Source organism: Pipistrellus kuhlii, unplaced genomic scaffold (genome assembly GCF_014108245.1).
Source record: "Pipistrellus kuhlii isolate mPipKuh1 unplaced genomic scaffold, mPipKuh1.p scaffold_m20_p_18, whole genome shotgun sequence".
Lineage (NCBI taxonomy): Eukaryota > Metazoa > Chordata > Mammalia > Chiroptera > Vespertilionidae > Pipistrellus > Pipistrellus kuhlii.
The window spans coordinates 24364836-24377965 of record NW_023425493.1 but is presented as its reverse complement, the minus strand read 5'-3'; the positions used below and the strand labels follow the sequence as shown (position 1 = coordinate 24377965).

The window sequence follows — 13130 nt, the reverse complement described above, 5'->3', positions numbered from 1 at the left end:
CACACCCGCCTGATGTCTGTGTTCTCAAAGCGGAAGTACTCCTCCACTGAATTCCATCATTTTCATTTATTGATGTTAGAGAGAGAGGAAGGGAGGGATATCTGTTGTTCCATTTAGCTATGGATTCATTGCTTCTGACCTTTTTATAAAAAGTTTAAAAGCATGGATCCCAACACTGAAAGGTTTCCATTAATAGGAACGTTCATGGTGCATTATCTACTCACAAGCACGTCTATGATGAAACAATAACAACAAACCAAGTAAACCCCCCAGATGTATTTCTGAAAAGAGTGAGAGCTCCTCAAGAAGGGCCCCAGGCGGGTCACCAGGAGCTGTTCCAGAAGAGGCACTGTTACCACAGGCGATGACAGCGCCAGGCCTGTCAGGGGCTCTGAAGACCTTCCCGTGGGATGTGGAAGTGGCACATACAAAAGCTCAGTCATTTCTAGCTTTGGGGCCTGAGGCATGTCATTGATCCTCTCTGAGCCTCAGTGTCCTCAGTGACAATGTGAGGGCAATGCTGATCAAGTGCTGCAAAGCCCTAGCCTGTGTGGCTCAGTTGGTTGAGCATATATCGTACCCAGGTTGCAGGCTTGATACTCAGTCTGGGTGCGTGTGGGAGGCAGCCAATCGATGTTTCCCTCTCATGTTGATGTTTTTCTCTCTCTCCCTCTCTCTCTCTCTGAAATCAGTGAAGGCATGCCCTAGGGTGAGGATAAAAACATAAAAAATAAAAGCGCTGCAAAGATTACAGTAGATAATGTACATAATGTATGTATGTATGTATGGTGCCTTGCAACAAAGCCCCTCTCCATCCATCCCCTACAGAACAAGAGGACCGCACGTAACCAAGAGCAAATGCAAGGGGTTGCCAACCTGTTGGTATAGTACAGAAAGCAGAGGTTTATGGGACATCTGAGTTTTCTTTCTCATGGCCAGGGCCAGGGGGAGGCTGGTCATATTTGGAACAAGAAAGAGTATCAAAAAGAGTCCTCCGCTGAGGCAAGGAGAGTCCTGGTGACAGAAGACAAAAGGAATACAATTCCCAACTTGCATTTTCTTGCTATTTCTCTCCTAAGGTGGATATTTAAAGTGGGAAGAAGAGATTTTGAAGTTCTGGAAGGGGGAGAATTGAATCTACAGCCCATTTGTTCGAGGACTTCCTCTCTCCAGCCGGTGAAGCTCAGCGGCAGCACGGAGAGCGTGTGCACAGATGGTGCTGGGGCCTTGCCCCCGGTCTGTGCAGAATTTTGGAGAATAGAAGGTGTCAAAAGATGGGAGGTAAAAATAGAAGGCTCCAATCTTTGAGAGGGAAAGATAGATTTTCAAAACTCTAGACCTGAGCTTCCACCACATTTGGGAAAGTTAGAGAAGCAAGCAGGGGTCATCTGCCGTCTCTGGGGGTCGCAAGCCACTGACCCCTCAGTGTGGACATCGCCTGGGAGACAACTGCCGAGAATCTCAACCGACTCCGAACTGCTAATCACAGTGTGCATTTGAACAGGATTCATGGGTGATTTGAATGCATGCCTTCAAGACTGAGAAGCACATCTCATCGCAAGAAAAAAATAGTAACACTGTGTAGTAATCACTAGATGTTGTTCACTAGACTTATTGTGGTGAAATATATGCAAATATCAAACATTGTAATATGCAGTCAGGCGCCACATAACAATTTTTGATCCAGGATAGACTGCATATATGATGGTAGTTGTGTAAGATTGTAACAGAGCCAAAAAATGTATATCAGCCATCGCAACGTTGTAGCACAAAGGTTGCAAAAATCAGCAAGGCTGGGACTGAGACAGCAAACAGCTTGAACCTGGTGTGGCTGAGGAGCACCTGAAGTGGTTCCTGAGGAATGGACCAGGGCGGAGTTAGTGCCAGAACAGGAACACAAAGCTGAAGAAGAGGCAAGAGAAAGGGAAAATGCAGGAGAAAAAGATGTACCCCCAAGAAAATTCAGTGAAGGGTGTTAGAAGCTTTTGTTCCTTAAAAAGTGAGCTTAGCTGGTTTGGCTCAGTGGGTAGAGAGCCAGCATGTGGAATGAAGGGTCCTGGGTTCGATTCCAGTCAAGGGCACGTACCTTGGTTGCTGGCTCAATCCCCAGCCCTGGTAGGGTGCGTGCAGGAGGCTTAGACATGTGCCCTGACCAGGAATCAAACTGTGACCTCCTGACTCATAGGTCGTATAAGTCGATGCTCAATCACTGAGCCACACCAGCCAAGCTGAAGCACACATTCTTAACTTTGACACAGTCCAATTTATTAAAAAATACTATTATTTTGGCCACTTTGCTTTTTAGTGTTCTAGGAAATCATTGCCTAATCCAAAGTCACGAAAATTTGTATCTATGTTTTCTTCCGAGTCTTACAGTTTTAGCTCTTACTTAAGGTCTGTGATCCGTTTTGATGAACTCATCATGATCTATGGGGATGTCTGTCAACGGTGAGGTAGGGGTCCAACTTCTTTCTCTCACAGTTGGACACCCTGTTGTCGCAGCACCATGTGGCAGGAAGTCTAGTCTTCCCCACTGAACTGTCCCGGCGCCCTGCACTTACAGCTTTTATCTCGCCAAACTGTCCTCCAAAGAGGCTGCTCTAGTAGATACTCCCACCCCAGGAGCCCAGCGCCTGCCTCTCAGACGGCGCGCTGGAGGTCAGGAAAGGACACTGATAAACGGACGCTCCCCGGGGACACTCACTCGCAGGGGAGGAGTCGGGGGAGGCTTGGAAGAGAGTGGGCTGAAGAAAGAGGAAATGTTTCTTTCAGAGGAAAATGCGGGGGAATGTAAATTCTGAGTGGCTGGGCCTGAATTTAAAGCCCTGCCCTGCCCCTTACCAGCTGTGTCACCTTGGACAGATACCAACCCTACTTGCCTCATTTGCATTCCATTAAGCAAAGATAGTGACCGCGCACCTTTGTAGAGGTGCCGTCTAGGCAAATGTCTATGACAGGCCCGACACGAGGGCGGCGATGGTGACATTCCCGTATGTGCTGTATGTAGGGGGCCCGGGTCATGTGACGGTGGAGGGGGGGGCGTCCCAGTGGGATGGTGTTGGAGTCATTTGGTGAGAGTTCTAATGACTGATCATGTGTAGAAACTTGGCTCCACTGGGATGTGTCATTGTCACCCAGAGCAGGGCGGCACTTGAAGCATTTGCCGTGACATGTTAAGAGGGGGAGAGGATGTGACAGACTGAATGTGACAGCGAGACAAATCCCGAGTGACATGATGGGATGAGTGCAGGGAGGCAGGCTCAGCAGGCAAACGTGGGGGCCCACCAGGGGTGCCCTGTCCCCTCTCTCAGGGGGCTGGGAGGGGGGTTTTGTGCGGTATCTCTACGGAGCTGCCGCTCAAGTACCTTCGGTGTTGTCACCCGCGGCTCCGGAAAAGAACCCGCTGGAAATGGGTGCGAAGCGGGCGGGGTAGAACCCGGACTGCTTTCTCCTCCTCTTGGCTTTCGTCTCCAGAGTGGCTGATAAAAACAGAATGGCAGAATCGAAACCTAAGAATTTCTTCCTCCTCCTCTCTGTCCCCTGGGGAGGGAAGAGTGGCATAAATGCCACATCTCATTAAGCTTTTCCAAGCTCAGACGGGCAGAGTGGTCCCACATGGGAGGCAGGCGGGGGGACGTGAGGAGGCTGCAGGAAAGATCTGTCCAAGGCCATGCAGGCCTGCTCTGCAGCAAATGAAATAAGGGGGAACAAAGGATGTGAGGTAATAGCTGCTTTTATTAAAATGATATCAGAAGGGCGACAGGGACAGGAAGTTGGTAGATGCGGGGACAAGAGAGAGTGGCAGAGACAAGACGGCAGCCCATTAAAGTTGCTGTGGAAGAATCGGCTCTCAGGGAAAGACTGCTCTTTGTACCGCATGAAGCTGAAATACTGAGGTCTGCGACATGAGTGGGAATCTGATTGCCTCTGACCTCAGGTGGCTTAAAACCCAAGGCATAAAAGACTGGCATAAATATTGGCATGAATAAGGGAAATGAGGACTATTTTTTCTGAGCTCAAACAGATGAAAGAATTAAAACCCCCATCCAAAGTGTAAGCCTGGGAGAGAAGATAAATACCCTAGTGACCCACATGTAAAACAGCCCATACACAAAGAGTGGGGTTTAAGGTTAATGGAGGGTCATCTTGCCGATGCCACCCTGGAGGATAACAGCCACAGCTCCCCGTGGGCATTACCAAGCATTGTCCACTCCCTCCGGGGTGGGAGGGGGAGGCTGGAGGGTGTGGGGCGTCATAGCAGCAGACTGGCCTGGGCTCCAGCAGGGTAGGGATACCCCCTGCTGATGAAGCAGTAGGGATAGGAAGCCCAGCCCTGGCCTTAGGGACTGCAGAGAAGGGAGAGGAAATAAGGATGCAAGTGCAGTGCGTGTGATATTGGGGTGACCACAGGAGGGCAGCAGCGGACACAGTGCAGCTGTCTTCCCGGGCCAAAGGGCAGGGTCTGTCCCATCTAGGTTCACGCCCCACCATCTAAAAAACTGTGGGGTCCTGGGACTTAAAAGTCGCACAGCCAGACTCTGGGGCAAGGCTGACTTTAGTCAATAGAGACCCCACTTGTGGCCAGATAGACAAATCCTTCCAGCCAGGGAAGGGGTGCAGGCTCCTTGAACCTTGTCCAGTCCTGAGCTCTGGGTGTCTGCAGGGAAGCCGAGTAGTGAGTTAGTGTTAAAAAAAAAAAAAGCATCCAGCGAAATAAGGGCTTGGGTAGCACCCGCTGCCTCTGTCACTTCCGCATGAATTTCTTGTTGAGGAGGAAGATGAGGAGGTTGACGTTGACCTTGGCCTTGCTGAAGAGTTTCATGACAGCCACACCCTCGTACTGGAGCTGCAGGAGGTCCTGGGAGAAAGGGAAGGGGCAGGGAGGAGAGGTTAAAGGTTCTTTACTGCGGCCCCGCCAGTCTATGAAACGTCTCAGAGCCTTACAGTCATCCAGGGGCACTGGCCACCGCACCTCACTTCACAGATGAGGAAACCAAGGCCCGCGACATGACCAATGTCAATTCCAGCAGAGTCGGGGTCTGAAACCAGTTTTCTCATTCAAAAGGCAAAACAGCCCAGCGAGTGTGGCTCTGTGGTTGGGTGTCGACCTAAGAACCAGGAGGTCGAGGTTCGATTCCTGGTCAGGGCACATGCCCAGGTTGCAGGCTTGATCCCCAGTAAGGGATGTGCAGGAGGAAGCTGATCAGTGGTTCTCTCTCATCATGGATGTTTCTATATCTCACTCCCTCTCCCTTCCACTCTGAAATCAATCAAAAAAAAAAAAAAAGTAAAATAAAAGCCAAAACAGTTTTGTTTTGTTAATCCTCACCTAAGGATATTTTTTCCATTGACTTCTAGAGAGAGTGGAAGGGAGGGAGACAGAGAAACATCTATGTGAGAGACACATCCACTGGTCGCCACCCTCACGCACTCCAACTATGCCGGGGATCAAGCCTGCGACCCTTCAGTTAGCAGCTGACACTCTTACCACTGACCAAAACTGGCCAGGGCAGCAAAAAGATTTGGATTTAAAACCACTGCTTTCCTGAATGGTCTCTGATTTAGGCTGGTTTCTTAACCTTTTATCCTCAGAGCCTGTAAAACAGGCATAATGCTTCAGAGCTGTGGAGAGGATTAAACGAGCTAACGTGCCAAGTCCCTGACTTGCCATAGGGCTTCAAGTATTAATCCTACTTCTGACGTTGCCAGCCCGGTCATTGTCCTGATGCATGGCAGGGGGTCTGCAAAGACCCTCTCCCTTTTCTTCGGGAACCCGCGATGCCGATCGGGTGGGGAACAGAGCGGATGCCACCTGGGGCCAGCCCACGTCATGAGGCTCGCACCTACAGCCTGGCCGGTGTCTTGAGGCTCGTGAGGGCACCCCCTCACCTGATAGTGCAGCTGGAACCGTTCCATGTCCACGCCCAGGAACTTGGCATTCACTTCGAACTTTCCCGCCTCATCTCCAGGACTGATGTCGAAGATCACATTTCTGAAGCTATCAGGAACAGGATTCAAGATGGGGGCTCTTGCCTCTTTCCAGGGTCACAGTCCCACTCTCCCACCCACGGCTCCTCACCCCGGGCAGTGCCGTGCCACCCGGAGCCCAGCCCTCCCCTCTGCCATCCCAGGGCCCAGCTCTGTCTTTCCCAATCTTACTTCTGGTCACCATCCCGCCTCTATCTGCCCGGCCCCAATCACATGTTCTCTCCTCTGGGAACCTTTCCCAGGGTCCTCGGCCGGCCGTGGGGTGTCTACAACTGTGCCTGACCACGCCCACTGCCTTCAACTTTCTGTGTGGACATGGCCGACCTCCCCACCATTCCAACAGCTCCTTCAAGGCAAGGACCATGCGTCTCCTCCCCTCCTACCTGGAGCCCAGCCCGGGCTCCACCCCCAGATAACGGGACAGGACCTCCTGCCCTCCGAAGAAACATACTGAGAGGTGGGGAGATCCTCAATTTCCACCAAGACACCCTTCTCCAGGAGCTGGGCCGCAGTGTAATGAAGAGACAGCTGCTTCTTCCCTTTCCCAGAACTCCTGATTAAACAGAGGCCCCAGAGAATTAATCCAATAAACTCCTCGGCACTAAAGACAGTGTACTTTCTGTGGCTGGTAGGGAGGAAATTAGACCCTGAGGGACACTTCTCACTGGTGGGAGACACAGGAGGGGCTGCACCTGAGCCCAAGACTCTGCAGGGGAGACCAAAGGCCCGAGAGAGGAGGGGCCGTGCTGTGCCGGAGTGAATGCCCCTCTGCCAGCTGGCAGAGAGCGGGGCAAAGGTCAGTCTGGGCAGGGTGAGAGGTCACACGTGAAGAAGGAGGCACCTACTTGGACCCGGGGCCCAGGTGGTCCAGGCAGGCCCGGATGTACTGGCTGTAGTAGTCGCCCTGCTCCTCGTAGAAGCTGGTCTTGGCATGCAGGCCCTGGAGCGTGGCCCGGAGCTTCACCAGCTCTGCCTGCCGTCGCTGCCGGTGCCGGCGCTGGTTACGGATATCCTGGGGGGGGCGGGGGCCAAGGGAGGGGGTGTTGGCCCTTCCTGGCAGGAGAGCCTCAAGGCCTGACCCAGGCCCAAGAACAACTCCTGCACCTCCAGGAAGAGCAGGAAGAGGGAGATTCCAAGGCTACTTTTCCTGAGAGGGGGACAATCTCAAGGATGCCATCCCAAACCTTCAGAGGATGGCCTTCCCCGCTGAGGAGTGACTGTCTCAAGGCTTCCTGATTCTCAGGAATAGAGAGCTGCGCGCAAACCTCCTTCCCTGACCAAGTCTAAGCCCTTTCTCTCCAACAGGAGCCTTTGGAGGCCCAGGGCCTTCCCCTGGGTGGTGACGATTTAGGGTGGGCACTTCCCAGGGAGAGGCCTGCCCTTGAGGTGCCAATACTATGCACATGTGTGCATGCACACACACAAGCACACGTGTACACACACACACACACACATGCACGCGCGCGCACACACACACACACTGTCCCAGGCCCAGGCCATTACCTTGGCCAGTTCGTCCACCAGCCCCTGGTAGCCATCGCTGGCGCTGACCAGCCCCAGGCCCTCCAGCCGGCGCAGGTTCCGCAGGGCGCGCCGCTGCTTCTCCGCCAGCGGCAGGAGGGCGTCCGCCTTCAGGGAGCGGCGGTGCCGGAGGGGCTCCGCGTTCTGGGCCTCACAGGCCTGGCGCCAGCACATCAGCCGCTTGTGCGCTGCTTCCTGGGGGCACAGATGCTGCCTTAAGGTCTGCCTGGCCCCCCCAGTCCGTCCCCCAGCCAGGGCAGGCCCAGAGGGCCCAGCAGCAGAGAGGCGCTTCGGGACATTGTCAGGAGCGGCCCCTAGAGCCCAGCTCCTGGGTGGCCTGTGAAGAACATGAGGTGTAACATCATAGACATGGAAGCCTCATGGGTCACTGGGAGGAGCAGAGGCTCACGGGAGACCCCAGGGAAGAACAGCAGAAAGGACTCCGGACAGACACTGGCTGCGACTTCCCAACACGGGCGCTGTGATGCGCCAGGGTGTCTGGGGCATCTCCCTCCTGTCCTGGGTGCCGGGTCGTGCCTCTACCGCCATCCCACTGCTCTCTGGAGAGCCCTAGCTGAGCCTTCACTCCGGCCCTGGCCCCCCACCCTCTTACCACTTTCTCCGGTCTCCAGGCCTCCAAGCGCCCACCCCCTCGGCCCAGCACCAGCCTCTGGCGCGCATTCAGGTCGCCTGCCCAGACCGCCTCCTGGCACCTCCAGCACCGGCCTGGGGTCAGGGGCTGGTGTCCTGCAGAGCTCACCCTTGCTTCAGCGGGGAGCGGGGAGGAAGGTGGAGTCCCCGGACTCTGCAGCCAGAGGCTCCCCACAGCGAGGGCTGCTCTTCTCAGCCTGTGGGTCTCTGGGGTCAGGGGCAAAGGCCTTGGCCCACCAGAGTTCTCCTTACTGGCGAGCAGCGGTGTCTGCTTGTGGTAGGTTATGGGTGGGGTCCCGGGGGAGGAATCGGCAGTGTCGGTGGCGTGAGGTGGAGACGAACAATACAGTACCTGTGAGCTGGACACTGACAGGGACAACATCTCCTTGACGGAGTCCCCAGGGTGGAACTGCATGATGTCGGCCAGTAACTGCTTGGTGCTGCAGGAGGAGAGGGGTGAAGGGGAAAGGTGAGGGGCAGGGGAAGGGTCTGGTTGTGGGGTAGCTAGAGAGCTGACAGTAAGTGGGCCCCGCCTAGCACCATGGCTGCCAGGGACACTAGGGAGGGAGGAGAGCGAGGGGGAGTGTGCGAGGAGAAGGCAACGAGGTGGGAGACCCTGTGGTGCAGGAAGCGCTACCACCGTGGGAACATTCTGTGCTCTTCCACCTCTGTGTCCTCTGCCTGCGGGGCCCTCCCACAAAGTGTCTGCCTTTGAGTTTTTTGGCTGAAGTTCGCACTTGCTCCTCTGTGAGACCTTTCCCAACCCAGGTGTCCTTCTCCTCAGCCCTCAATGCACCGGACACCACCTCCCTCTTGGTGGCTCTGGCTGGGTGTCCACCCCTGGCCTGACCCCGCTGCAAGGCGTGGATGGCAAGACAGAGCCAAGCACCCAGCTCCCTGGTTTCCAGGTGAATGAATGAGGAGCCGCCTTGCTGGTGGGGAGATCGAGGTGGTGACTCGGCTCCTCTTCTGCCCGAAGACCAGCCCAACCCTTTGTGAGCCTCTCTCACTTTTTATTTTGATTTATTTTTAAATATATTTTATTGATTTTTTACAGAGAGGAAGGGAAAGGGATAGAGAGCCAGAAACATTGATGAGAGAGAAACATCAACCAGCTGCCTTCTGCACAACCCCCATCAGGGATGTGCCCGCAACCAAGGTACATGCCCTTGACCGGAATCGAACCTGAGACCTTTCAGTCTGCAGGCCGATGCTCTATCCACTGAGCCAAACTGGTTCCAGCCCTCTCTCACTTAAAAAAAAATAAAATAAAATAAATAAATAAATAAATAAATAAATATATATATATATATATATATATATATATATATATATATATATATATATATTTGTATTGATTTCAGAGAGAGAGGGGGAGAGAGACAGAAATACCAATTGGCTGCTTCCTGCACCCTCCCTACTAGGGACCAAACCTGAAACCTGGCATGTGCCTGACCAGGAATCGAACCGGTGACCTCTTGGTTCATGGGTCAACGCTTAACCACTGAGTCACACTGGCAGGGCCTCCCTCACTTTTGCAGAACTGGGGGAAGCAAGCTCCAGGCCCATGTCGGACCATCACTTGTCAACAACAGGAATTAGAACCGTGAGCTCCACAACCAACTGGCTGTGCGGCTCTGGGCCAATTGCTTAACCTCGAGTTTCTTTCCGCAACTGGGAAGCAGCCCGTTGCTCAGGTTAAATGATAACATGAAAAAGCATCGGATCGACAGCACAACCACACAAAGGTCTGCTGTTGCCAATGTCCTAACCCCTCCTCTGCCTTCAGCAGAAGCTGGCTGCCGGCGGAGGCAGCTGAGCGGCAGTAAGGGGAATGCGTTAGGCTCAGGGAGAAGAGGACAGGAGAGCCCAGGAGGGAGGGGGGCTGGCCACTTCTGTGCAGGCCGTTTTACTGGCCTGAGCGGGAAAGCTCCGGGGCAGGGGCCGTGGCCACGCCCACTCACCTCCGGAGAAGGCTCCGGGCACTGGTATCCTCGGCGTCCGTCTCTAGCCCTTCAAACTTGTTGGTAAGCGTCAGGGACACCTCCAGCTTGCTCAGATCCACGCTCCCGTCGGCGGCTACGTTTTCCCCTGAGGTGGGGTGAGAAAAGGGAGAGATAAGCATACACATCCACACGCAGAGACAGGGTCACAGTAGACACTGCTCCACGCACCCCTCTTCCAGGAAGCTTTCCCACACTGATCCCGGCACCTCAACCCTGAGCACCAAGGGGAGGGCTGTTACCCACAGAGCTCACCCTTGTGTCACTGGAGACTTGTCTCCCCAGCTGTACCTCCCTGAGCCTAGAGCTCCTAGCTCTCTCCTATCTGTCAGCACCTCCATTCTGTCTACCCCAATCCATAACTCCTGAAATCCTGAGCAAAACATCGACTGGCTGCCTCCTGCATGACCCCAACCAGGGATTGAGTCTGAAACCTGGGCAGGTGCCTTGATTGGGAATTGAACTGGCAACCTCTCAGTGCACGAGACAATGCCCAACCAACTGAGCCACACCGGACAGGGCTAGCTCATGTGACTTAATTGGCCACTTATATGATGGCATGTGTCTCTACTGTCTTCCCACTCTCTCTGTATCTGTCTGTGACTACGTGTCCACCTCCCAATGAGAGGGAGAGGGAGAAGGAGTGGGTAACCAGCTTCCTGACACACATCGTTGGCTGCACAAAAACTCTAGAGGGCAGGTGAGCATGCCCTGCTCACCTGCCTGCCCATCCCTCCCTGCAGGCCCCCAGCTGGCCCCAGCACGCACCGACGAGGTCAGGGACAGTGGGCAGCTCCCCAAGGTCCTCTAGGAGCTCATGGAGGGGGTCACGGTGATCAGGAGCGATCCAGTCCTGGTGCTCCAGCAACAGCTGCGGCATGGAGGCAGGGTCTGAGCCAGGCCTTCCTGCAAGGGTCATGCCCCCACCCATCGTGGACTTCCACAGCCCTGCCCGCCTGCCCAGACCCCCAGGTGCAGCCCCTCACCCTGTGGGTGTTGACCAGCTCCCCCACGGTGATGTACACGGTGGGTTTAGACACGGCCACCATGTCCGAGTACTCGTCCATCGCGAAGCGCTCTTCTGGCTCGGGCACCTGGCAGGCTCGGCAGACGAACCTCCTATCTCCACAGGGCGGGGAGGGGGGTGGGGAGCAAGTGAGGGGGGCGGGTCAGCCCCCTCCAGTGACCGGCCAAGCCAGCTCTGACCTCCAGTCTCAGCTCCACCCTCTGTCCTGCCTCCCTCTCTCCCAGTTCCCCCCAAACCACTTCCTCAATAGTCCTCTTTCCCTCCGCTGGGGTGTGCTTCCAACAACCTCCCCTCCAGCCCACAACTATTCTCTTCATCCCGTGCCTCTCTTCCTCGTGGATTCCCGAGACGGGCAGTGGGGCAGGAGTTCAGAGGAGGAGAAAAAGGGCTCGGAGAGGAGCAGGGTGCCAGGACTCTGGACCTGAACTTGGAGTGCGTCTCCTCCAGATAGTCGTTCAAGACTTGCAGGTGCCGGCTCTCCCCCGAGAAGGTCTTGCCCGCTGCGGCGTGCTGCAGGAGCTGAGCCACGGCCCCCAGGGTGTGGCGCTGGGGGGCGGCCAGGGCACCGCCCGCTGCCATGGCCACAATGTCAAAGGCGTCGGGGGCCACTACCGCGGGGTTCAGGAATCGGTAGTACAGCAGGTTCCCCACCACCTGAGGGCAGAGGAGACATCTCAGCAGCGCCCCAGGCTCTGCCCTGGCAGCCCAGCCCCGCCTGCCCAGCTCACTGGGCTAGAAAGACCCACCAGAACCTAGAGCAGGCCAGCAACTTGATCAAGGTCACACAGCAAACTTGAGGGAGAGGTAGGACTAGAACCCAGATCTCCCGACAAGTCTAGGGTCGTCAGTTCATGTCCCAATTGCCTGTCTGTCTTCTACCTGAAGCCCTGCTGGTAAGCCAGGGTCCATTTCACTTCCTACATTTTTAGAGGACAGGGTTTTCTTGTCCTCTTGTCTCAGTCTAGTTCACAGGCACCACTGGGGCTGGGGAGGAGAGACACTTGCCTTATAGATTTCGTTTTCCGTGGCGTCAGGGAACTTCTCTGCCAGAGTCGTCTTCAGGACCTTGGCCACATAGCGCATCCCGTAGCTGGGGACAAGACAATTGGTGGGCTGTGTTCCTGCCCCTTTCCACCGGAGTTCAGAGCAGCGGGTCAGGAGTGCTCCCCCCCACCCCCCGGGCTCAGCCACACCGGAGTTCAGCACCAGCACTGACCCTCCACAGCCAGCTCCCCGATGCCCTCCCCGAAACATCTCTGGGTCTTGTCCCTCCCTCATGCCCTGTGTCCGTAACCCCAGACCAGGGCCCTCACCCACTAGGCTCTCAGTTTCCCACCGGGCCTGTGAAGAACATACATACAATAATATGTCCCCATAATCACTTGATGTTTCCTCTGTGGCTCCAGTGAGTCCTGACAGGCCACATGCAGACCTGCATCTGGATTCCAGCTCAGCCTCTGGCAGGGTGTCTGTGCACTCTCTCCCTGCACCTCCTAGAAGCCCTAGGGCACCCCCAGCCACATCCCTTCGTCCTGCCCAGCCCTCAGGACTGCTCTGCTCTTCCCATCACGGCCTGGCCGGGGCGGGGCGGGGCTGTTGCACGTACGGAATTTGGTCCACAGACGAGATGATGGCTACGAGGAATTTGTCGGTCACGGCGAGGAGGCTGCGAAGGGAGATGTCCAGTCGTCTCTGGACCTCAGGGTGGCTCAAGGCCTGCTCTGGGGTGACGCTGTAGGGGAGGTGGCTGTGGGCAGAGAGAGACAAGGTATCAGCCAGAGTCCCCCTCCCAGGGCCTCTCCTCCTAAGGTCTTCTCCCTTAAGCTCTTCATCTAACAACAGGACTGCATGCACGCACGTGCTAAGGGCCGTCCAGCATGCTTCAGGGGAACAGGCCAAAATAAGGAAAAGGACTCAGAAGGGACTGGGTCTGTGTGAGT

The 13130-nt window shown here is 55.3% G+C and overlaps 1 protein-coding gene across 2 annotated transcripts in view; it reads right to left on the bottom strand.

Moving 5' to 3' along the window:
- Positions 1-3717: 3717 nt before the first annotated feature.
- The window catches only part of IQGAP3 (IQ motif containing GTPase activating protein 3), a 34236-nt gene continuing 24823 nt past the window's right edge, over positions 3718-13130 (bottom strand). For both annotated transcript variants that reach the window (XM_036441979.2, XM_045583268.1), the window contains exons 27-38: positions 12797-12937; positions 12196-12280; positions 11612-11844; positions 11150-11282; positions 10932-11034; positions 10125-10251; positions 8513-8600; positions 7492-7704; positions 6834-7000; positions 6440-6541; positions 5890-5998; positions 3718-4858 (exon numbers count right to left, since the gene is read on the bottom strand). In XM_036441979.2, the coding sequence (XP_036297872.1) occupies positions 4745-4858; positions 5890-5998; positions 6440-6541; positions 6834-7000; positions 7492-7704; positions 8513-8600; positions 10125-10251; positions 10932-11034; positions 11150-11282; positions 11612-11844; positions 12196-12280; positions 12797-12937 (1615 nt within the window). In that variant the 3' untranslated portion in view covers positions 3718-4744. The remainder of the gene's footprint in view (positions 4859-5889; positions 5999-6439; positions 6542-6833; positions 7001-7491; positions 7705-8512; positions 8601-10124; positions 10252-10931; positions 11035-11149; positions 11283-11611; positions 11845-12195; positions 12281-12796; positions 12938-13130) is intronic.